This window comes from Uranotaenia lowii, chromosome 3, assembly GCF_029784155.1.
Source record: "Uranotaenia lowii strain MFRU-FL chromosome 3, ASM2978415v1, whole genome shotgun sequence".
Lineage (NCBI taxonomy): Eukaryota > Metazoa > Arthropoda > Insecta > Diptera > Culicidae > Uranotaenia > Uranotaenia lowii.
In genome coordinates this window covers 170759957-170786925 of record NC_073693.1, presented here as the reverse complement: position 1 = coordinate 170786925, position 26969 = coordinate 170759957, and the positions used below count along the sequence as shown (strand labels likewise).

The 26969-nt window shown below is 34.2% G+C and overlaps 2 protein-coding genes across 2 annotated transcripts in view; one reads left to right on the top strand and one right to left on the bottom strand.

Annotated features, from left to right (window-relative positions):
- Window positions 1–26969, bottom strand: part of LOC129758299 (Krueppel-like factor luna) — a 294663-nt gene that overhangs the window by 231300 nt on the left and 36394 nt on the right. The window lies entirely within an intron of this gene.
- LOC129752836 (uncharacterized) lies at window positions 8538–9359 on the top strand. Its single transcript, XM_055748619.1, has one exon. It carries the CDS (start codon window positions 8538–8540, stop codon window positions 9357–9359), a length of 822 nt encoding a protein of 273 aa, XP_055604594.1.

The following is a 26969-nucleotide window of genomic DNA, read 5'->3' as shown; positions in this document are numbered from 1 at the left end:
AGACGGTGTATTTTTTTTCCAATAGGAAGCGTGAGAGAGATCAAATAAAGGATAGGTCGAACAAAAGTGTAGAGAATAAAGGAGTTCAGTTTATAGACTAATTTCTGTGAGTAAGGAGGGCTGTGGTAAAATCAGAAACAAATGAAGGAAAGAAAAGTAAGGATAAGATGGCCGCCAAAACGATCGGTCTCGACAATTCGTGGGAATTTCATTTGATTTTCAGTGATTAATATTATTTTGGATTTCAAGATGGCGTCTGATAGCGAACTTCGACTTCTATTCGTTTGGCCCTTTCACCCAATACCCATATTGTGGAAGTTTCATGCGATTTCCAGTGATTAACAGCATTTTAATGTTCAGTGGCAGCCGCCATATTGGATATCAAGATGGCGTAAGATTGCAAAATTTGACTTCTTCTAGTTTAGATATTTCTCTCAATACTCATATTTTGGGGGTTTCATGTGATTTTCAGTGATTAACATTAATTTTAAGATCAGCGGAAGCCGCCATCTTGGATTTCAAGATGTCGTCGGAAGGGAATGATTCGACTTTTTCTTGTTTAGCCCTTTCACCCAATGCCTATAGAGTGGCGGTTAAATGTGATTTTTGTCATATGGCCGAAACAAGAATATAAGCATTTTGCATGACCATAATCAAAACCGTCATAAAACGAGCTGCACAAAAATTGCCATAATAAGACCATGATAAAACTTCCAGATGCAAGTTGACTTAATCTGTGTTAACCGGGTAATGTCCTAGAAAAAAAAAGAAACAGAGACACGAGACTGTTGAACTAAAAGAAGTTATAAAATAATCATAAATAATATTGTCCCTCTTGCCATCACTCACCCTTTTAAAGGAAGCTAGAATCTTTAGGGATTTAATTTAAAATTAAATTCTTCCCTATGATCTTGGAGATTTTTAAAATATTTAAAATGGCTTAGTTTTAACATTAAAAAAGATTTGTTCTGTAGAGTTTATCGGATCATCATATTTTTCAAATTCCTCTAAAATTTTTGTTTTTGAAACAAATTTGTGGTGCCTTTTTATAGTTGTCCCGCCTCGCTAAAATTCCAGTTTATATAAAATACCAAAATTTTAATTATGATAAAAATAATGTAAACTGAGTTTCATATACCTACCTATGTAGCTTCCTAGGATCAACTTATGTTCATTCTTCACCAATCTTCGCCGTTTGATCCATTTCCTTATAATTTGCAAGTATTTAAATGCGTTGTTTCTTGGTGAATTTAAGTTGTAACTTTTATTTCCCAAGAAATAAATGCATTTGATTTTAAAGAACAATTTTCGTAACTGTTCCTAAACCATTACCATAAAAAAACTGCCCACCCCAAAAGTTGAATAACTGCTTTAACGTTTAGCCATAATTCATCGGCCGGTGACAAACTCAGTTTCATTTACATCCTTTTAACATTTGGAAAACCCTCCCAGCTCCCGTGGTGTTGGACGTAACAAATTTTCCCGAAAATGCAGTCAGCAGCACCAGTACTAGTTGTAGTAGTTGAGATGGGTAGTGTGCATCAGTGTTTTTGCCGGAGGTTGTCTTATCTTTTTCCACCAAAAGTTTTCTTCTAGACCACAGCGAAAGCAAAGCAAAAGGCACTACTGACTGTCTGGATGCTTCCGTCTCAGTGGGTTAGCAGAGCGAACCGGAAAAAGAACGCATTCGTAATCGTTTAGCCGTGGTGGGTCGGCGAGAAAAGCCCTCTTGGCGCAAACGGTTCTGGGAATGCCTGGCGTGGCGTGGCTTGGCGTAGCGTGGGTGCAACCCGGACCAGGATTAATTGCGGGCTATAAATTAGAACGATACACACCAATTGACACGCCTTCTCGCCGAAAGATTTCTCTTCGGAACGTTCGAGAATAACCGAAGAACATCACCGGGACCAGGACCAGCACCATCTCAGTTGGACAGGCGTGAATTAGAAACGATTCTCACAAGGGCGGAATATCGGCTGCAATGTCGTCGTCGTCGTCGTCATAGTCATGACACGGGGCATAACAATGAATGACGCAAACGCAATCTTGAATTGAAGCTTGATCATTATTTTATTGGAAACTTCGGAAGCACAGTCTAGTTATTGCTTCATACTTTTTAGGAAACTGTTTTTATCATGTGGAATATTTCAAACTTCAATAATTGTGGGTGAATTACAATTTTTGACCTGATTACGTCGTTTCCACTCGAGCCCTGCCAAACGAAACAAAACCAAAAAAAAACGTTAAAAACGGATGATCTTTTTACAATCTGGCAAAAAGAGGAAAGCTCAACGGAAGAGCTGAAAGTACCAGTTAGAGCTGGATGTTAGCGTGTCTACACAACACTGAGCTTTTTTTCAAAGAGGACAGAGATTTCTTCGCAGCACTTTCTTAAGTTCTCGCACAAGCCTGGTTTGAGGAAGGATGAGTTTATTAGAAGAATCATTCAACTAGCATCAGCAAGGGTGGGAGTTGGATGAGGAGCAAGACGATCTTTTAGGGGTGGATCTAAGTGGCTATATTGAGTTGCACATGCAGACTGAAGCTGAACAGTCGTTCTCAAGAGTTCAGGAGTTCCACAATGAGTTAAAACATAAATTATTCTTTGTTCTTCAAGCCAACTGTGTACAGTATTTTGAGAATGAAACAATTCCTTTACAGTAAATAACAGTACAATTTTTTTTCAGCCCACCTTTTTGACAGCTTACACCTGTCAATGTAATGTATTTTTGTTATTTAATTTAAAATAAATTCTACACGCTCATTTTCTCCATCTTTCATTTCTTCTAACTTTCTATCCATATATAAAAAAAAAACATGATCTTAAGATGGCTTTTCTAAAAAGGACGTCATTTTTCACCAATGAAGCCAATGAATTTATCACAAGTTGGTGATAGATTTAAGCATATACGAACCTATCCAATAATAACATATTTATAAAATTCCTCACAAATAATGTAAAAATTGAAAGTTAATCTAATATACTAACAATTATGATAATATTATCATTTAAGGCAATGTTAACAGTTAATGTAACTTATTTAGCCAAACATTTGTTTAAATAAAGATGTGAGGTATTTTCTTTAATTGCTGCATGTGCTGCAAATCCTCTGACGAGAGCTGAATTTTGTTTATTTGTTCCTACATGTCCTTGCTAAAAAGATAAACCATACAGATTGTAATATACGTCCTCTCTCCTTTTTAAAAAAGAAATAGCTAAAAAATCGCCGTTTCAAACGTTGATACCAAATAACTTAAGAATGCATAAAATTTCGGAATAACATGTTATTTGAAAGAAAATGTGTGACTGCAAATGAACTAGATTCTGATTTTCTACCCGGCTCGCAGGAATCGAAAATTATCCGGCAGCAGTTCAAAATAATTGAAGGTGTGTTGGACAAATCGGAATGTGTTCAGAATGTTCTCTGAGGGTTGCCTAGCTTTGGAAAAAAAAGATCGGATAGTATCTAATCGAAGTAGAAAAAATCTCCGTTTCAAATGTTGATGCCAAAATGCACAAAACCTCGGCATAACATGCTATCTAGAAGAAAATTGGTGGCTAAATATTAACTAGGTCCTGGTTTTCAAAATAATTGTAAGTGTGTGAGGGTTGCCTAGCTTTGGAAAAAATGATCGGACAATATCTGACCAAGTTATGGGAAAGTGACAAATTTGATCCTGTCTCTCCTTTTTAAAAATCAAAATAGAAAAATCTCCGTTTCAAATGTTGATGCCAAATGACTTAAAAATGCACAAAACGTCGGCATAACAAGTTATCTGGAAGAAAATGTGTGGCTTAAAGTTAGCTCGGTTCTGATTTTCTAACTTAAGCGTGGGTCGAAATAATTTCTGGCAGCTGAGTAAAATGCGTTGGACCAATATAAAGTGTTCAAAGTGTAGAGCTTGTGATATAGCTCAGTAGGCGATGTCCGTGATTTCGAGCCCAAGAGTAAACATCGATCACATTTGCACTGGATAAGTTTTTCAATGATTGTCCGCCAACTGTATCGTTAGTATATGTCACGAATTACATAAAGATGTTACAACGACTATAATCGAAGCAACAAAAAAAAGTCGCTAAGGGTTCCCTAGTTTGGAAAAAAAGATCGGACAATATCTGACAAAGTTATGGGAAAGTGACAGATTTGATTCTGTCTCCCTTCTTTTTGAAAATCGGAATAGAAAAATCTCCGTTTAAAATGTTGATGCCAAATTATTTAAAAAAGAACAAAACGTCGGGAAAATATGTTATCTTGAATCCTTGTTCCATTTGTTTTTTATCTTAAAAACTTATCGGTATTCAGGTTTACGAGCTACATCCATTATGGATTAAATTTATGAGACAAAAATGATCTTAAGTTAGGTAAAAGATATAAAATTTCAACCCCGTTCAAATGAGGGGTTGGGATAAAACGAAAAAAAACAGACAAATGTGCACATTTCTTACTTTTCGTATAATGTCTTAGTTATTTGTGGAAAAGTTTAAAACGTTCCGAAATTTAGGAAGAAATGGTTGAAGTGTGTAAAACTACAACCGAAAAAGCATTGAAAGGTAATTCATTAGCCCTTGTGGTTATGCAAATTTAGTAAAAATTGACGTTTTCGTAAAACGAAAGTTGCTTGTTATCATATAACTAAACCTCTGTTCATTTTCAGCGAAGGAAAAAAATGGAATTTAGAGATGGTTAATTGAATTAAAAAAAAAATCAACTTTTAGGAATTAAGTTTGTAGCTTAACATTGTACAAACGAAAGGGTTCTGATGAGTGATTGGAAATCTGTCGAATGACTTTTTTCAAACTTAACCAGTTTCAGCTATCTCCGCATACCTGGGTTCAGTTCAGCATGAATGGCCGAGTCAATTTTTTTCATTTACTAATCTCGTTAAATGTTATGATCGGAAACATATAGCAACAACCAGTTTCATCTGATTCAATATGGTTTCACTTTCATGTTAATTTATTTTGCTGTTTCTATAGCAGAAAAAAAATATGAAACCCGATTTCATTTGCAGCGGACAGTTTAATTTAATTAACAATAACGCGCATTTCACTTGGCTGAAATGTATTTTAAATTTTCACATCTATTTTAAATTTTCCCATTTTTTTTATCGTCGCGTTGCTGACTGACTGAGTTGGACGTGGCAGGACCAGTCAAAGAACTTTGGCCGAAAGGGAATGAGACATTTGCGAGAGAGGGTGGAGAGAACGAGGAAGAAGAGCCTGCGCTAATACACGGAAATGCTGTGCAAAAACACCATCGCTCACCCAGCTCGATGACGGTTAGAGCATTATGATTTTAATTTTCCCCTTCAGCTGTAATTAAGCTTCTCGCACAAATTAGTGGAAAATTTCCATCATTATTTTCCATTGTGTTCTGTTGAAGCTTTTTCTCGCCCTTCCACTTCTTTTTTTTCTGTGTAGTAGCGTAAACACTCTGCTATTGGTTGACTGGTTCTGGTGGTTCAGCGTTCAAGACTTTTTTTTTCCTTCCTCCTGCAGAAATATAACTGCTCTACATTCCATTCGATCCTCCCTTGCAGCTATTTGTGGTTCACTGCAAATGATAGGAAATGTTAATGGAAAAAAACGTCTGAAAGGAGAGGCTCGTTGATGCTGAATAATTTCTTCAAGTGTTTTTTATGCCCTCGTGTCATATTTTTTCCTCCGCCCCAGCCACCAAAAGCATCCACGTGCCATGCCATGTTGTAGGAGTAGAAGTGCCCTCTATCCGCTGATCTGAAAGGGTAATTTTCGTATTTACTCTAATTTGCTCTTCGTAGGATGGGTAAGAAAACGGTTGAAAAGTGGGAAAAAATTGTTAACATTGGGGAAAGGGTTGTTTTAGCATCAAGAGGATGGGTGGGTCTTTTTTCTGCATATCTAATGATGAGAACCAATATCTTGTCAATCAAGCGTTGTTAAGGGTTTTCCCGAATTAAAAAACGTTTAAGACGAGGTTTTATACTTCAAAGCAAAAACGGAAATCTTATTGAAGCCAAGACATGCCAAGATTTAAATTAGTTTTGGTGATAGGTATGTGACGCCAGTAATATTAACCCTACAAAATAAAAATTTTGGTTTCCGCTAAAAAAAATATGGGGGAAAACTGTACAGAACGCAACAGTCAAGCACGGTATTCACAGCGCTAAAAATCATTTAAGAACCAAATTGAATGTAACTGTCGATTTACGGATCTAATTTACGTCTTACTAAAAAGAAAAAAAATGTTAAAGACTTGATTTTGATGATATTTAAATAGATATTTAAATGGAACGGTTGAAAAAAACACCGTGGGGTAGAACGCCAAAACTAGTGGACAGAACCGACAGAACGCACCATACCATAAGGGTGGACAGAAATGTCATGCTGATTATATGGAATATTATGATTTTAACACCAAATGTTTAGTAACATGTTCAACATATTTCTGTAAATTAACCATACTTTGGCAAAAAATCATTTGTTATTGCTGAACTCATAAAAAATTCTGCATTTTATACACTTTTTGATATCCTTATAGGTAAACGCCTTTAAGTAGGCAACAAAATTTAGCTTATTGAATGATAGTGTGGCAAATATGGCGGCAGTTGATTTTTTCGAAACAAATATTGGTGCACAAGGGCGCAATTTGTTAGGATTATGCATTTTTATCGTAATTAGAAAGTCAGCCAATAAGAAGAAAGACATTTCAATTCGATATTCGGTTGTTCTGAAAAATAAAACGGAATTATAAATTTGAGCGTAAAACACGTGGCCTTGCTGGCATTCTGCTCCAATTTTGAAATGATTGTTTTTAGTTCAAATTTGTGGGAAGTTAGTAGAATATGACAAAACATGTATTGTCATCCGAAAAGGCATACGAGTGGAAAAAAAAGATAAGCAGCAGTTTTATCAGACTGCGCAGGCGGGTTTACCATGAAACCTTATATTTTGTTTGTGCTTATATGTTAATAATGAAAATTTTTAACTTTCACGTAGATTCCATTATTCCTTCTTTTTCTAAGAATGTATGTCGTTTAAATGAACTTTTCACCAAAGAAAGGATGGAAAAGCTTGTTTGCTACATTAGAAAATGAAGATAAACACCATTTGAAGCCATAATTGAGCGTTTTTTTTTTGAGAAATAATGAAAAGGGCCATCTTACCCCGATGGTGCGTCTTGAACAGTTTTCCCTACAAATTTTTTTTTTAATGATTATAAAAAATTTTGTTCTTCGAAAAACTTCATCGCCGAGGAAAAATGTTTAACTAATGGGTGGCCAATGTTGCGAAAAAAGAATTAAACTTATGAAACAGAGCAAGGCCATAATATTTGTAAACTTTTTACAACTTGTAAATAAAAATTAAACGTCGTGTGCAAGTATCGGTACCGGTTTCTTTACGTGCTGCTTTCGCTATCACTAATTGAAGTGTATTATCTCGCATACGCCGCTCAAATTTGTGCAAGGCTTTGAAGAAACTTCCGACTTACCCCAGACAATTGAAGTACAACCAGTTTTGCTTAAATTCGTTAATTTTTAAGCCTTTTTCTGTGTTGAACAATTGGTGAATCTCCATTCCATTGTTTTTGGTCATCATTTCGGGATCGCAAGACTCTCGCTGTTACGGAATGACGAAACGCAACAAAAACAAGCTGCAAATAAACAATTCTACTGATGATACGCTCTCACCGGACAAGCAACAAGGGGGCATCCATTAATTACGTAACGTTTCTAGGGGGGGGAGGGAGTAAGCTCGAGCGTTACGAATTGTGACATAGGGGAGGGGGGGAGGTATGCTCATCGTTACGTAACGATTTTTTCCTTAAGAATTTCAGTTTAATCGCTGCACTTTTGATGTCATGCAATTTTTGCAGAATGATAAGCAAACCAAAATTAGCTTAAAATTTGCAAGCTTCAGCATGTTTGAACTTGTTTGTAACCTCTATAAAAATTCTGAGATAGACTTTTTAAAATGTTGGATGTCGAAAAAACCAGGAAATAACCGTTGGAAAAACCGAATATTCTATAAATTTACCCCCAAGAACTCAATTCAACCTTAAGACGGAAATTTTACTATTTTTCTCAATTGATTTAAAAAGTGCAATTTTGGATATTCCAACGAATAATATTAAGTGGAGTATATTTTGCATAACAAGTTATGCTCCGTGAACAAAATAAATAAAACAAGGTAGATCATCTGTTCACAAGCACAGAACAACTTGTAATAAGACAATCATTTTATTTTATCAGAGAGCTATCATGAATGAATCTAAAATTAGGATAGGTGTTAATGCCGTTTTGAAGAATGTAAAAAATGTATGTTTAAATCTTTTCTTACCTTTGAAAATCAGTATTTAAAGTCATGAAAGAATGGGGGGAGGGGGTCATTTTCAGCGTTACGTAATTATCATAGGGGGGTACGTCGAAGCGTTACGATTTGTGACATACGGGGGGGGGGGAGGGGGTCAAAAAAGTGCGTTTTTTGCGTTACGTAGTTTATGGATGCCGCCCAAGAAACCCGAAAAAAACAAAGAGTTGAAGCAACCGCTAGTGAGATGAACAGCGATGATCATCATGAGCTGGATGCAGGTCAGGGTGGTTCAGAGATTACTCTTCTGGAATTACATCGCATGATAAAAGAGGATATCATGAATGCCAGCAAATCAACTAATTCACGGATTGATAACATCGCGCAAAATATTGAGAAGTCAATCGAAAAGCTACAACATGAAGTTCAAGAAGTGAAGTCCTCTCAACAATTTATTTCGGATGAATTCGAGAACGTTAAAATTTCTGTTGATGATCAGAAAACGTTGGTTTCATCAATGAAATTAGAAATAACCGAACTGAAGAATGATCAAGATCAAGCACAACAGCATATTGAGGAGTTGAACTATGAGCTAAACAAAATAAAACAATGTTCCATAGAGAGTCACTTATTAATCTCTAATGTAGTGCAGCTAGTGAACGAAAATCTCGATAACCTGTTTGGCAACATCTTGAGTGCGTTGGGGCTATCCTGCAGTTCCCACGAAACCATTGGTATCACGCGTCTAACTTCATCAAATGCAAGAGGTGTACCTCCGATCTTGGTTCGCTTCATAAACGTTTCGCTGAAGGATAAAATCATGAGGATGGGTCGTGCAAAACCGCTAAACTGCATCGATATAGGACTGAACATCGACCAACGAATCTACTTTAACCACCGACTAACGAGCTTGAATCAACGGCTGCTGGGAATAGCGAGAAAATTTAGGAATGATAACAATTATAAGTTTGTTTGGTTCTCGAATGGTTCTGTTTTCATAAAAAAAGATGAAAACTCAAATGCATTGAAAATTAGTGACGTTCATGATTTACCAGATAACAATTGTTAATTGAAAATATTCTCTAGTTTCCTTTTTTGATTCCCTTTTTATTCCCTCATAAACTCTGATGCGGTGTTCCATTTGAATTATAATAATTAAGAGCTAAATTGTTGAATTATATATCTAAAAAAAAAAGTTAGTTAGTAAGACTTGCACACAAAATGTTTCACCAGTGTGGTGGCTTCAACAGTTGAAAAACTTCTTAGCTGCAAATCGAATGAATAAATAAAAAAAAAAAAATAAAAATTCTCGATATTTTTTTCAAATTTTCGCTTTCTAGAATTTAAATCAAATAACTAATCGTACCTTTGGAGGCAAAAGAAAAAGTCGGTTCATTGAACTTGAAAATCCGTGCGAACTACTGAACGTATAAATTTATTCAAGAGTTTGAATTAAGCGAAACATCACCAAAAAGTACAAGAACGCTGATATTGACTTGACATTGGAATTTGAGAACAGATTCAGATTTAAAGATATTGAAAAGTCTCGTGTGCTTTCGTGTCGTGCGAACGCGGGGGGTTTTAGGGGTTTAACTCCCTCCATGGAGATTTTTCCCAAGAAAAGTTTTTTGTTCAACAAATGAATTTACAGTAGAAAGTTGAAATTACTTGATACCAAAAGGTGTTTTAAAATAAGTGTAAATGAACATGTCAGAAAATTGCCTCGCCTCCGGCGGTATTCATTCATATATCACTCAAAAACTTACACATTTTATTGAACGACACTACACGTCGTTCAAGATCTGAAAATTATGTTTAATTGTTAATTTCGATTGGCAATTTTATAAGCCATCTGTATTCAAACTTAAATCTTGACACAAAAAAAAACCCCTACCTCGTCTTTAAAATTAGTATTTATCAAGAAGATCTCTTAACAATTTCATCCATTACTTTATTACTTATCTCTCAGGAAAAAGTTTTATAAGTTTATTTCATAACATATTTAATGCTGATATGAAATATTCAGAAAACCATTTTTCACCTTAATTTTATTTTGTTTTTCTTATTCTTCTAAATCCAACTCAACTCCACATTCAAAAGGGTTTTGAAAAATTCCACAAAATTCATCTTTTTCTGAGGTGCACAGAATTTAGACCCTAATTTTGTTTTAATTATTTTGCTATCCTAAACAAAGGCAAAAATTATTTCTAAAAATTCTACGCTTTTCTGACAAAACTGTGAAGAAAAACAAAAAAAAGCTATAGGTAAATCACCTATTTTCAAGACCGCAATCAAATTATGCTTCTGCGAAAAAAACCTAGAGAGGTTATCTTTTTGGTAAATTTTTCCAATTCTGTAAAATATTAGAATTTTAAAGAATTTTCAGTAAGTTTTAACTTAATTGAATTTAATATATATTTCTGAGCAAAATTCTAATCGTTTTGCAGACTTCAAAAATTTTTTTAAATGAAATAAAACCATTTTTAAAACTTTTTTCAGTCATATCAAAAATACTTATTTTTCCAAACTTAAAAATATGAAGAATTTAACTTTTAAGATCATTCATCGTCATCATCATTATAAAAATATTATTTCCTTATTAAAACAGTGTAATAAATAAATTCAGAGTCAGTTTTTACTTTTATGTAGATTTGTTAGCTCATCAGTTTAATATGCTATCATTTATTTTTATTATCTTTAATCATCTTTTTAGAGTTGACCATCATTTATGAAAAGTTCGAAAAACGATTCTAATTAGTAACTTTAAGAGTTAATTTCAATAAGCAAATATTAATTTAATAAATACTTTAAGATCTCAATATTTAAAACAACTCTTGGAATACCTTTTTTATCAGTTTTGTAATTGATCATTCAAGAAATCACCCATTTCACAACCTGTAAATTGTTAGAGATGATGAATTGAATATGTTGTATTTTAAATTTAGAAAGTTTTTATTGTGAACTTCAATAAAACATTTTAGACATTTATTTCGATAAATATAAGAATAATCACTGAATGATATTTTCATTTTTACCAGATTGAATTTAATCATTATTTATGTGTTTTCAATAATTTCTCTTAAGTTTAAATAGATTTCATCGGAAATTCACATTACCCCCTCCCCCCCATGGACGGGTCCTTCGCACGGGCCTGTTCGTATGCGTTAAGAACACAATTTCCCCATAACGTAAGCTTATTGCCAGGATTATTACAAATGTAACTTAAATAAATAAAGAAAAAAAATCATCAGGTTGTTCGGGATGGGTTTCTTAAATCAAATTAGGATAAAGTGAAGTATATTGCATTTTAAAAATATGGTTTGTTGATGAAGGGTAGCTAGCAATCCGGGAAAACCGGGAATCCAGGAAAAAGTTTGAAATATCTAGGAAACCGAAAAAAACGAAAAAAATGTCACACATATTTCAAACAATATGCCTAACCAAGAGTTTAAGAAATTTTTGGGTTCAACTTAATATGGTAGTAGCAAATCTCTTTCATATTTCTCATCATATTTCTCATCAGATCTTTTTAAAGTTTACAGAAGTTTGATCGCAGTCGTGCGAATGAATTGATTTGAACGAAATTTGGCTAAAAATTATATCAGGCTTATTTTTTTCTAAAATACTTAATACTAATTTCTCACCTTAGGAGTAAAAAAGCGTACTCAAAGTTTTCTTTCCTGCAAAGTTTTTAAGCTTATGATTTCTCACATCGAAAAGCAAACCAGTTATTTGAAAGAGTTAGTTTGGATATTTTTATTCGTCGCTCTTATTGCTTCAATTTATGTTTCTATACATATCAACATGTCAGTACTTACGAAGGCTAATGTTCAATATTAATTTTGAAAAATTAAAGTTTGAGGATAATTTCAATTGATATGCTGATGAATGATTTTTTTTTTAATAGTCGCAATTTTTTTTATCAAACTTTCTTGTTTTGGATCAGCTTTATGTAGTTTTCATATAACGATAAACCGACTTTATTTTTGGAGAAAAAGTCTCTTTCTTCACTTGATACATTTCCGATTATTTTTAGCAATTGACATTTCAGTACAGCTCTGAGCTTTATCACAACCCACTACCTTGGATATCGCTTTTTTAAATGAGTGTAGCAATTATCGATGCAGCAACATATAAAATTAAAATTGTTAAATTATTTTCATACTATTTCCCTAATTTCTATCAAACATTTTTCATTTTTTACTGGAAGGTGTTTGTTACTCATTGAGATTCAAAGATTTCCCAATCTGTAGAATTACAGCATTTAATAAAAAACTGATTTTTTTTATTTTTCTGCATATCATCTTAATTTTTTTTTCAACTTCAAAGTAAATGCGTTTTTTCATAATATTGTTCAACTAAGTATTTTAAAACATACTTTAAAAGCATGAAAGGAAAAAAAAATGTGCTGACCAGAAATTTTTGGCCCGCAGATAAATCATATTCCTAAAATCTGGCACGCCAGCAGAAAATATTGGTCACCCTTAGTTTAACTATTTTTAACTAATTGCATAACCACTGCACAATGGGGTAAAAAGTGTATATACCGCGAAGAAATTCAATATCTTCTCTCTTACTCGAAACAAATTCATGAAAAAGAACTTCTTTTAGTGAAAAATTCTAGAGAAGCGATTGGACATAGTTTCAGACGCCGCATTATTTCTGAAAAAAGCATGTTCAGACTTGAAAATTTTGAACCAAATAAGACTTCTCTTATGCAATTTTTTGAAAAAAGTAGGGTAATTTAGGGAAAAATAGCCATAGCTCCATTTTCCGAAGCGTGCGGTGTCTCAAACAGCCTTCATTGAATTGCTTGGAAAAATCCCATAAGATAAGTCTCATTTAGTCAAAATTGTCAAGTCGGAACATGCGTTTCTGAATATTTGAAAAATGTAAGGGAATTGAGCATGAAGCAGCCATAACTCCTGTTTCCAATGCGTGCGGTAGCTCAAATAGGCTTCGTTGGATTCCTTTGAAAAAGTCACACAAGATAGGTCTATTTTTGTTCAAAGTTTCAAAGTCTGAACTTACTTTTTCTGAACATTTTAAAAAATGTTGGGAAATTGGGGGTGAAACAGCCATAACTCCAGTTTCCAATCCGTGCGGTGGCCCAAACAGGCTTCGTTGGATTTCTCGGAAAAAATTGCATAAGATAAGTCCGCAAATTTTCAAGTCCGAACATGCTTTTTTCAGAAATAATTAAAAAATGTGGAAGATTTGAGGATACAAACAGCCCTAACTCCATTTTCCGAAGCGTTCGGTGGCTCAAATAGCCTTCATTGGATTCCTCGGAAGAAATCACATAAGATAAGCCCCATTTGGTTCAAAATCTTCAATTCCGAACATGCGTTTTCTCAACTATTTGAAAAATGTAGGGGAATTGAGGATAAAACTGCCATAACTATATTTGCCGAAGTTGGCAGTGACTCAAACAGCCTTCATTGGATTCCTCGGAAAAAATCAATTTGGTTGAATTTGGAAGGCCGAACATGCTTTCATCTTAAGTAATTGAAAAATATAGGGGAATTGAGGGTAAAAACGGCCATAGCTCCATTTTCTGAAGCGTGCGGTGACTGAATCTCTATTCGATTTCTAAGAAAAAATCACACAAGATAAATCTATTTTTGTTCAAAGTTTTGAAGTCTAAGTAAGTTTTTTCTGGATTGTTTACAAAATATAGGGGAATAAGGGGTTAAAAAGGCACTATAATTCCGTTCGTAAGCTTGTGCGGCGTCTGAAACTATGTCCAATTATTTTCTGGAATTTTTCACTAAAGGAAAGTTCTTTTTCATGGATTTGTTTCGAGTATGAGGGAAGATATTGAATTTCTTCGAGGTTTATACACTTTTTGCCCATTGTGCACTGGGGCTAAGGAACTTCACTTTCTATGCTATTTTGGTTGTAGTTGTCTAGCAAATTTCTTCCTAAATTTAGAAACATATTAAGCCTGACTTGCAGGTATTTTATAATAGTTTTACAAATAACTGAGAACTGAGATATTTCAACTTATACGAGAAGTAAAATATATAACAAATTTGCTGATTTGTTATCATTTTTTTCATCCCCGCCTTCAGACGGGGTTAATATTTCATCTCTTCTACCATAAGGGCTTGTGATATAGCTCAGTTGGCAAATCTGTTGTCTCCTGAGCCGATGTCCGCGAATTCGAGCCCAAGAGTAAACATCAAACACAGTTGTACCTGATAAGTTTTTCAATCACGATCCACCAACTGCAACGTTAATAAAGTCGCGAATGCCATAAAGATGGTGAAACGACTATAATCGAAACAAATGCTTGTCAAACAGTTGTCATTAGTATGGATTTTTAGATAAACATGTTTTGAACATTGTACATTCAAAGTAACTAAAAATAAATGAATGTTTTTTAATCTGTGACAACTTAAGTTAAAGGGCTGATTTTGGCTTAAAGCTTGACCCGACTCAAATTGTATCATTATAACAAAATTATTATGACATAGTTTCTCCATCGTGAGATAGTTTTTTAAGTCTTTGACTCACAAAGAATAATAACAAGAAAAAATCGGACAATAGATGTAAAAAAATTTTACATTTTTCGATGCCGATATAAACTTTACCCAGTATGACGCATTGGCTTAATGACATCACTTACAAACTTTATATTGCAACTCTGTTAGTGTAAAAATAGTTTTCGTACAGTTACCATTTTTTTAAATAAATATTTTTATAATTTACTTACCAGTCTGAGCTAAAACGCATCATAATGCAAATCAAAGATTCATCTTTCAAATCTCGTTTCCCTATGGTGGAATATGATTGTTTTGCATCTCACGTTTGCAAATTTCAAAATTTAATCCATCCAAGCATTAATTTTTAGGATTTGAGGAAGTAGATTTTTTTGTAGTATTTTTACCCCTAAATGTATGCAGCACCCTCATGCTTTTGACAGGTGAAATGTAAAATTTAATTCGATCATAACCAAAAACTACTATAAATGGTGCTTTTCAAACGTTTCCATTGAATTTTCCAACTGCAACTTACCCTTTTTTCATAGTAGGGTGAAAATGGCATGTTTTTGTAAATTAAAAAAAAAAACTTGTGTAGCCAATAGTTGTTCTGACAAAGTCAATTTGTTTTCCCATAAACCTTAAAACTTTTTATGTTAAAGCGGCATGGATATCTGTGATCATTAAGTTTTTAACTAGAAGCTATTGAAGTTGAAAAGTGTTGCAAGATGCCCCAATTGACGGTATTAAATACAAGAAAGCATATTTTCTAAAAAGCTTTTTTTTTTTAATGCGTATATGAAATATTTTAAAACAGGTAACATGTTTTTTGTTGAGTTCTTAATCGTGATGATGATTCTTCCTTCACAAAGTTAAATCGATTCAATTTTCAAGAATTCAAGAATATGTTAACTTCATCAACAAATTTTCAAGACCCCACTAAGATGATGTTAAATGGAAGCAGCATTTAGTTAAAACGTCCCTTTGCGAAGTCGGAAAATAATTTGATCTAATCATAAAGAGGAGAAACCGTAACAACAAAGGGTTCAAACAAATTCGGATCCGGAAATCACAAGACCGAAAAAGTTCCTCCTGCCTTGTGGTGAATCGGAGATGGACTTTATCATTTTTGCGGTCAAAATTAAATATTAGATAAAACGAAAGAGGGAACACAAAGTTTCTTCCTCAACCGAAACCGGACAACCGGTCATTTTTCGCAAAGCTTCGTTATGGGAGGATTTTTTTTCTCTCTTCATTTTGTCCTTTTGCGTGGGTTGGAGCCGGGGAAAAGTTGAAAATTGGCAGATAAAATCTTGACAATGCTAAACGCCAAATGTTCACAACGGCGGAAAACAGATTTTTCTCTGTTTCGGATCTTCGGTTTCTGGTGGCAGGAATCTGAGTACAAATTTTCTCCTTTCAGTCAAACAGGCCGAATAACAGGTACACGATTAGGTTGTATTTATTAGCTCGTGTGACAAGGGTTTTTTTTGTCTTCGGTTTGGGTAGATCTTTTTCGGGAAAGCGGAACGGTTTCCGAAGTGAAATATTTAGATTGTTTGGAATGTTCAGGTTCATTACTTTTGCAGCATCTGCTGTGGAATGAAGATTCTTATAAGCTAAGCTTATCTAAGCTCTAGCTTGAACTAGGAATATTAGCGCAATGAATAATCTAGAACTTGATTAATTTCGATAATTTATAGCTAAAGTGATTTTATTTTCATTTTTTCCCCCAATTGTTATCCAACAGCTGAAGTGGAAGGCAGTATTTATTGAATTTGGAAGAAGCGAATGAAGTAGAATTCCAGTCCAAAACAGGCACCAAACTATTTGAAAATATCAAATTAAAAAAAAGAAGAAGTTTTCTCTTGATTGGGCTTATTGAATGATTCCTTGCAGCGCTAGTTGAAATTCATTTCACAAAAAAAGCGAAACCCTACTTTACGATTCCACCCGCGTGTTCTGAACTTCATGGCAGGAGCAAAAAAAAAACGAAACCCTGAATGGACCCATCAACTCTTACAAAGTCCCTCGGTCAATTCTGGTGGTGATCTTGGCCGAAATCCCGCTGCGCTTGGCAAATTCAGCCCGAGTCATCTATGAATGGTTCTTTAATAAATCATAAAAGTGATTGCACAATACTTCTTCTTATTCCTTCTGAATGCATGTGTATGTGTGTAGGAGCTGGGTTTGGAACTATGAAACTTCCGAAAGCACGGAGGAAGCTGCGTCCTGTCTTCTTCGAAGGGATTTTCCCTTTGGCCCAAGAAGAAAATTCGAGAAGAAAGTCTCGAAGGGAAGGTGACCAATGGAGAAAGTTCTGCTAGCCCAAGTGTGTTGGACTGATTTCCTTGGCAAACCGGCGAAATTTGGGCGAGCAGATGGAGAAGTGCATGGACTGGGTGTGCGGGAGCTGCATTGGGATTCCGAGAAAACCATAATTGAACTCAAAAAGCGATATAAGATGCAGAACTATCTGTGAAACAGGTTTTCCTTGAAGGAACTTGTCAGACAGTACAGGAAGAGTTGCCTGACAAGCATTTTCATTAAAAATGTAAAAGAACAGGATTACCTCAATCGTAAATGTGTTATGCACATATGTATGTAAGTATCACTTGTATCACTTATTCAGAATATGGTTTAAGCTCATTTAAAGATTAAGCTTCAATTATTTGGCTTTCATAATCGTTTTTATCCTACAACAACAAAATCGCCTACTATAGCATTGCACCAAAGAGTTTAACCCCCCTATGGAGAATTTTTACAAGTAAAATGTTCAGTTCAAGAAAGGAATTTACCGTAGTAATGGGAAGTTACTTGATCCCAAAAGGTGTTGAAAAATTATTGTAATAAACATGTCAGAAAATTCACTAGCCTCCGGCGGAATTAAGTATAGATCGATCAAGGCCTAAGACATTTAATTTTAAGACGTTTCTAAATTGATACTAATTTAGAATTGTAAATTTCACTTTGCAATTCAAAAGACCATCTGTATTGAAACTTTTCTCTTGACAAGAAAATGGGTTGTATTTAGAATGTGTTTTTATTAACAAGTGTAAACGTTCAAGTTCAGAATTTAAAGCTAACCATTAAAATTCCAAAATTCATTCATCGAATATTAATTTTACATATCAACAAATTGGTAGCCATGTGACAGGCTTATAAAACTTACGATTGTCAACAGAATTTGCCAAAAAACTTAAACCTCAACTTTATTATACATCACTTTGATTATTTACAAACGTCATTACAAAGTTTAACTAGCAGAAACTTTGTAATGACGTTTGTAAATAATCAAAGTGATGTAGGGGGAAGTCGTCTATGATCGGACACCTCCTATGACCGGACAACATTGATTTTTCGAAAACGCATTATCCTAAAAATATTTTAACACCATGAAAATAAAGTAAATAGAAGCCTGATATGGTGTTAGAAATATGGTAATCCAATCTGAAAAGGTAAACCAATTATAGGCTTTGAAAGCTTTCACCTAGTAGTTCGGCGAGGATCGCCCAAACTTTACATTTATATTGTGATCAGTTTTTACGGCTTGTCAAATGTGAATTGCACATAAACGTCATCGTTGGTTGGTTATCTTTCGACTTCAGTAGATGTAAGATAACAAATCGGAAGTTCAAACAAAATATTAGGAAAATAAAAAAAAATGCGATTTCTCTATGACCGGACACCATATTGTTGTCTATGACCGGACAAGAAAATATTCAAAATTATGAATGATTTCAACTTGAAACTTTCATTATTTCATCTCTATAGCACCCTCAAATGGTTCGCTGAAGATACGGATTCAAGAAACAAACTATTTTGTTCCTCGGATAAACTTTAAATTTTGCTGTCCGGTCATAGACAATTTTACTCTAGTTTTTTCGAAACAAATGTACATTCTGGTTTGTCAAAAAAAACTTTTATGAATGGCTTATAGAATGTTCAATATTGGAAAACACGTACTCACAAGACCTAAGCAAGTGATTTCAGTCATTTTGCTACGTTTATGTGCCATTGATGACAACTTTGGGGATGAAATTCGAAGTGTCCGGCCATAGACGACACTTTTCGAAATGAGTGAAAACTAACATAAAATGATTTCTCTTACCACATGAATTTGTTGTAAATTAATTTTTTTTCTAATATTGTTAAGTGATCATAATATTGATACTCTTCAAATCAGTAGAGAAACCATTATATACAAAAATCTATTTTTGAAGTTATTGCTTTAAAACCTTAAGTGTCCGGTAGTAGACAACTTCCCCCTATAATAAAGTTGAGGTTTAAGTTTTTTGGCTAATTCTGTTTTTTTGGCTAATAATGTTAAAAATCTTCAGAAAACAAATTTTAGCTTGGCAGTGCCACAAACCTCACATTTTTTCAAGGTGCAATAAACTTTAGGGCAAATTTAAATTTAACAAAATTTAAATTTAACAAAATTCAAATTAGTTTTTTTTTCTATCAGCTTTTGTTGTGTAACTTTAAATATATGTAAAAATCATTTTAGAATATTCGGAACTTTTTGATAAAACATTTAAAAAAAAATCAATATGAACGATTTTAATTTATTATTATCTTTTACTAAGACTGCGAGTTATTTCTACTAGTGTGAAAAAAGATTAGAGATGATTTCTATTTGTTTACTTTTCCCAATTCTGTTGGATAAGGAAATTTTAACAAATTTCGAAAGAAGTTGCAACCATAATTGATTTTTCGATATTTTCAAAAGCAAAAAATTAGATATTATCAGGTTTCAACAAACAGGTTCAACTGAAAAAAACATTTATTTAATCTTCAGAAATGTTAGCAACATTTGTTGGAATATCTTTCCAATTTTTTAAACTGTAGAATTTAACCGTTTTAGATCATTCATCATCATCAAGATCAAAAAATTTTTCCTGAATTAAATGAAATTCGGAACCGGATTTTTTTATATAGATTTTTTAGTCGATTGATTTCACTTCGTTTCACTTTCATATTCATTTTTTAAACTTATAAACTCTATATCCTCAAAACTAGTGGCGATAGACGAAATCTGTTTAAAGATTCGATTTCAGGACGCCAAAATTTACCAAATAAACTAATGTTGCTATCTTGAGTTTTTAATCAAATTCTTTAAATACATTTTCTAAATGGCTAGACATTTTATTGAAACTTTATTGAAACTTTATTTTCTTAATAATTTATCTTTTTGATTTTCATAACTTATTTATATTTTTAAATGAATTTACTGATTTTTTAGTATGGGAAAGTGGGTTATCATGAGTCACTTTTTTTCGTAGTTCCATGCTTCCATGGTTTTCTACATTTTCAAGGTATCACAAGGTTTTTTTTTAATTTTTAATAAATTATTTTCCCCAAATTCTGACTGTTTGAAAAAAAGCAATATATTTTGGATTTTGAAAAATGGTGGGGAATCGTGGGCCACTAAATCCAAATTGACCAAATAACATGCACAGTTTATGAGATGACCCAAAACTGTGATTTCATAATTCATTTCGTTATTTTAAAGCAATTTCAGATGATGAAATAAAAAAGAGAGCTGTGTATGATCGACTAAATTCCAAAACCTGCCTCGCGAACGTTTTGTCAAAATTCTTTATATAGATGAACAAAATATTTTTCATAACTCTTCATTTGGCATACGAAAACTTTACAGATATGGAAAACGTATTTTAAATTCAGAATGCGTATAAAAACATAAAAATATAGGTGGTTAAAGATGTGTGATCCACGATTCTCCACAAGCTATGATTTGCAAATTGGTTGCGTTTGTGTGATTTATTGATGTTTCATCAAAAATTCCTTTTCCACGTGAAAGATCAAGACAAAACTAAGATCATAAGCGTATGAGCTTATTTTTGTTATGAACTTTAGGTTCCCCATCGATGAAATTAGCGGGTGTTTTTTTTAATTATGTGAGTAAATTTTTCCAACTTTTTTAACTTGATAAATAAAAGAAGCATATGATGCGTATTTAAGTCAACAATATATAGAAATGAATGCTCACGCAAAGCGACGACGATGACAGTTGGTTCGAGATTTTTATCTTAACACACATCAGAGATATTAAAAGTGGCCCACGTTTCCCCATGGCCCACGATACCCCACTCTCCCCTATAGTTTTTTTTTAAATTTTCTTGAATTTATTGAATCTTAATTTATTGAATTATTTTAGAATAAGTTTTTCTTTGTTTGATAATTCGAAACTTTTGTTTGTTCAAAACATGTTCTGGTTTAAATTTTAAAAAGATAAACACATCTTCAACCCTTTCTCCTTGTCAGGTTCCTGCCAGACCTTATGTTTTAATTGGCAACGAAAACATATTTAGAGCTTGAAATTTTTTACTCTATTATCTGCACTTGAGAGTTTATAAACGTTCCACTTATTTTTAATATTTTGAATTAATTCTGTTGAATCGATCACTAATTCTTAGCAAATTTAAGAAAAATTTCAGAAATGATTACAATTAGCAACTTCAAAGCAAAATTTTAATTTTTTAAAGTGCTTTGTTCCTTCAATATTTACAAAGAAACATGGAATTACATAATTTTGAATATTTTTTTCAATGACTTACCGAATTTATTAGCAATTTATTAGGCATTTTAGTATTGTTATTAGAATTTCGAAAACACAAAACTGAAATTTAATATAAGAAACTGTTTGACCGTCAAGAAAAAAAACAGCTGAGTACGAATGTTTTTCTTGTTCCGATGAATAATGACGGAATAATTGCAAAAACAATCAACAGTCAATTTAAATCAAGAACAGATTATCCGTATTGTAAAACGCTCATGTATGAATTTGTGTCAATCCGATGCATAGTATCGAAATTATTCAAATTTTCCTTAAAATTCAATCACGATAATAGCTCAAATGCGTTGAACAATTAATATGGACCATCCCTTCTTCCGAGCCCTCCCCCCTCCCCAATACTACTACTGAACACTTGAAATCGATTACCCGTCCCTGAAAACTTTCGTGTCCCAATTTTGATCTCAAAACGTTGTTTTATACCGTTAATATCGTTAAAAAAGCAAACATTTAGTATGGAATTTTCAAAAGATTTTTTTTTAAAGTTGTATGATACAATTTTGTATAAAATTCTAAATACAGACCCCGTTTGATTTTGACAACAAGCCCGAGCATAAGATATGTCTTGCAAACATCTCATGTTTTTTTCAACATTTTTTTTACTTATAAGGTATTTCCCGACTTGTCAACCGAACAGCTGATTTCTCATGTTTACAATTTTCGGCATTTGGTGGTAGGGTAAAAATAACAACATCACTACGCATGTTCAATGGCCGAATAGTAACGAAACCAAATTGGAGGTGCAATAGTAATGGTTGCAAAATTCTTAATTTTTTGTAACTAGCTAAAATTAAAAAATTGTAGACATGACATACTTTGAAGGTAATGTTGATGTTATGTAACGTTAATTGGAAAAATTATATCTTTTGAAGAAATAATTAAACAGTGCTAATCTCCCAAGTTCAAAATGGCGACCAGTAGGTGTATACATTTTTCAAAACAAAAACAAACTGCTACCCTACCACCATCTGTCTCAGGAAATGCTCTATAACCACAAAAAAAAACTATTGTTATTATCTTTAACGCAATTTTCAGTAAATTTTAAACCATTTTTAGACATTTTTTATCATGTTTTAAATGCATTCTTGTTTTTTTTTAATGTTTACTTTTTTGTCATATTTGCTATTTTTGTCCTTCTCCATATTTTTTTAGTTATTCTTTGTCATTTTTGTCATTGTGGAATTGTTCTGTTTAAAGCTGCTTGTATTAACATTATACAGTGTCGGACAATAGAATAGGACCGCTCTAATGCAAAATATTCAAATCACCTTTAAACTGCCAATTCAAATATAATAATATGCGATACCTAGCGGCAAGCATTTTTTTTTCAAGGAATTTAACAGCGGGAAGCGCTTATTGTAGTATGCCAACTTTGTATGCTGCACATTTGTTGCAATCAAAGTAACCCGTTTGTTCTACTCGACCAGAAAGCTGTCAGAGGGTGAAAAAAGTCGCGTCATAAAATAAGACCAGCTCATCGGTTCGGCTGTTCCGGCATTTTCAGCGCTCTAGATTTGAAGAAAAGGTGTTGTTTTCGGTGTTGTTTGTCCATTTTCGTGTTCCTGGTAAGAATTTCCCATAAAATTAATCATGTAAATCATGAAAACAAACAAAAAATAAAGATTTCCTTCCTCCTACTCTGTTTTCAGCGAAAAAGCGATGGGTCGGGTACAGCACTGCACGGAGGTCCAGCGAGCGATCATCCGGAATCTGTACAAGGCTGGCAAAAGCCAATGCGAGATTGCCGACTACTTAGGAAGGTCGAAAACTTTCGTTTTCAACGCGCTTCACAGCACCGGCAAACGGGAACTGACCGGCCGCCCCCGCAAAACGACGCCGAAGGACGTCTTGTACTGGATCGACCGGATTATGGACCAGCATCTCGACGCCCAGATACTTCGGGAAGTAATGCTGCCACACGCCGAGTGGGAGATGCCCCTAAAGTGACAGTTCCAGCAGGACAACGACCCCAAACATACCGCTAAAACGGTTAAAAAGTGGTTCCAGGATAATAAGGTAGACGTTATGGAGTGGCACAGTCCCCTGATCTCAATCCCATAGAGAACCAATAGGAAATAGTTAAACGTAAGGTGTACACCGAAAAACCAAAAAACAAGCAGCAGCTGTGGGAGAGAATCCAGACGGTGTGGTACGCTATCCCGGTGAGAACGTGCCAAAAGCTGGTGGAGTCGATGCCGAACCGGGTGCGTATTAAGGGTTATACTACCATGTACTAACCCTGCAAATCGATCACGGTATGAATTTCCTTTTTTTTTAAATTTTTTTACCATGAATTCTAAAGCGGTGCTATTTTATGTCGCGTTATTTTAGACAGTAAGTATGCTCAAAACGCATTTTTAAATAAAGGACAATTGTTTTAACTACGGATGATTTTAATTTCTTCGAAGAATGGAATTTACAATTTGTAAATGGTTTGATGCACTTAAATGGAATTTTTTTTTTTCTCAAAGTTTTGTCACTTTCTGCTTTGGATTGAGCTGTGGTCCTATTCTATTTTCCGACACTGTTAATGCAATAGATCCGGTACAAATGTAAAATTCTGTGGGGGGTGGTGGGATTTTTCAATTGAAAATAGTGCAATATTTCAATAAACTTTAAATAATTATACAAAAACTTGTATGCAATAAAATTGCACAAAACACAATCAGCACAAGAATTATTTTTGATCGAAAACTTGAAAAAATCTGGAATACAAAAGGGAATAGAATACCCGTTTGAATATTCTATTTTTTTCAAATTCGAAAGCCTACCTACCTACCTAAGGGTCCAGCGCCGATTGACCGGCGCATAGGGCTGAGATAAAAGATCTTCACTGCTGGCGATCCGGAGCCAGCGTCTTCACTTGCTGCCAGCCAAGGTTCTCGTCAACTGTGCGGATTTCAGCGGCTAGACTTCGCCGCCACGAGCTTTTGAGCCTGCCTCTTCTTCGATGCCCATCTGGATTCCAGTCAAGCGCCTCTCTGCAAATCTCGTTTTCATCTCTTCGCAGCGTGTGCCCAATCCATCTCCACTTACGTTCTCGAATCTCGATTTCTAGCGCCTTTCGATGACACCGGCGATGAAATTCGAAAGCCACGAACGTTAATTATTTTCCTCTTCGGGGTTCTCAAAAAAATCGAATTGTTTTATTATTTAGTTAAATTAGGCCGAAACAAATTTCAAATCCTTCTTTTCTCACTCGGAATTGAAACATAGCGAGAGGGGGGGTTTTATTAAAAAATAACGCCAAAAACAAATAAATAGGAATAAATTACACGGAAGCTTGTATGTAACAAACTTGCATACTAAATCATTGCTCAAAACCTATAAATCAAGTAATTTTTTATAGAAAAATCCAATTAAATCAAGAATATAATAGGTGAAATAACTCTCATTTTCTAAAATAAATTTTTTGGTTTGGAACATTTTCTCTTTATTTACTTCGTCTTTTGAGAGGACATACATCACGTTTTGATCCATCAATTTGAAAGGTATTTTTGGGTCCCTTCCATTAAGGATTCATGACCATGACCCCAATGAAAAACTCTATTAGTTATAAATCTAGACAAATACTGACCTAGGAGACTTAAACTGAAATTTATTCGCAATTCAAATTACAGTGAGGTTTATTGAATAGTTTTTCAACAAATTGATTGATCAAATAGCTAATATTCAAGAGATGAAACTGGTTTTAAATTGATAATAATTATGCGTAAATATTTTGTTCAAAAGAAAATAATTGACCTTAGTTTGTAATAAAATTGAAATGGTTCATATCAAATAAAAATATTTTTTTCTTTCGATTATAGTCGTTTTAAAATCTTTATGTCATTCGCGACTTATTCGGAGCAATTGTGATAGATGTTTACTCTTGGGATCAACAAATAAAAATATATTGATCCAAAAATCATAGATTTCGTACTCTGAATCAAGAATCTTCAATCAGCTTTACAAGCATTTAAATCCTCTTGAATTCTCGTAAGTGTTTTATAGTGTTACATAATTCATAGTGCTTAGTAACAATTTCTTAGGTAATTATGACAAGAATTAGATTTGGGATAGGTTTAAATAAGTCATTCAAAGCGTGAGTTTCAACCAAGGTTTTTTTTCATAATGTTCAGAATTGAGAAACTGTTGGAAATTAACTATGGCCACAAAACCTTCTTAGGCTTTCAACAAAACATTATGGTCTTGTTCTACCGACAATCAAAATTCGTGGCCTACCTTGAGGATACCTTATACCTACTTGATATAACATTGTTATCAAATATCAAATGATTTATACAAATATTTTTTTCCTAATTTATTCCATATAGACATTGACTTGAATTTGATGTTATATGCTTTGATAGTGTATAAATTCTCGATTTGTGCCAGTTATAAGGATAAGACAGTTCCTTATAATCCAATATCAAAACATAAAATTTATGATCGAATGTTAGTATCATCCGAAAGCATCCATTTGATGGCACCACTTCATTGATTTAGAGCAATCCAACAGTAGAATAAGAAAGATACTCCTGAATAAAAACTAGCCCAACCAACCCAGCATGAAATAGTTTTCGGGTTTCTTCTGCTTTTCTTGTTTGAGGTTTCTTTCTATGGCAGAGTTTCTTGCACTTGGCTTTGTGCAGCATTCGGCATTCCCTCTAGGAGTTTCCCTCGTGCTTGCTTCAACAATAAGATGCTTGCACTACAGTGGACTAGCTTTGCTGTAGCCAGCAAGTAGAAGGTAGGTATGAAACTGTTTGGTTCGGTCGGTCGATTCAAAGGAAAAGGAAAAGTCTTATCACCAGCACCCAGCTCGTCAGTATAGGTTCCTTCTTCCCCACCAGGTCTTCCCGAGAAGTCCGAGAAAGTCCGACACCGACAAGGAAGAACCTCAAGGAAGTCCAACGGACAATCTGGGGGCTAAGAAATGATGCTGGGGGTGGAATCGCCGGTACAGCAGACCCAGACATCTCAAGGCACGCTCCAGGACATCCCACTTGAACCGATTGGGAAACTTTTGTTGCCCTGTGCTAGGAAAAACCCTTCCCATTCCTCTGGGTCCAACTACCCAGGAACGACCTCGCTTGGTCCAGCTGTTCGGATGGATACACACGTGGATTCTCATAAACAGTTTCATAAAATTTTATCAATAGGAACGAATCTATTTCCGAAACGTCACAGGCAGAGAAATAATTTTCCATTTGGCGACGACGCCACTTTTCGAACGCCAAAATAGAAATGCTGCCTGGCGGGATAAGTTCAACTTCGGAAAGAATCATAAGAATAAGCTAGTCGAGACTTTTCCTCACGGTCGATTTTGTCCATAAGAAATCGGAAACCAAACACAAACAGTTGCTGCTTACTGCTGGCTGATTGGAGAAAACTGAAATGTTGCCATTGCTGCCGGTGGAAATTGCATCGAGCTTCTGCTTTCAGAGAAAATATTTTACAAATGAGAGAGAAAGAAAAAAAACCAGAAAAATCCCTACCGCTGCGCTGCCTGGCTGTGGCTCTAAAGATGAAGATGGTGACGGTGACGGGATTGTTCCGCAATATTTTTCACTTTGCCATTTCGAGAATCGAGCTTTTGTGAGATGGTTACACT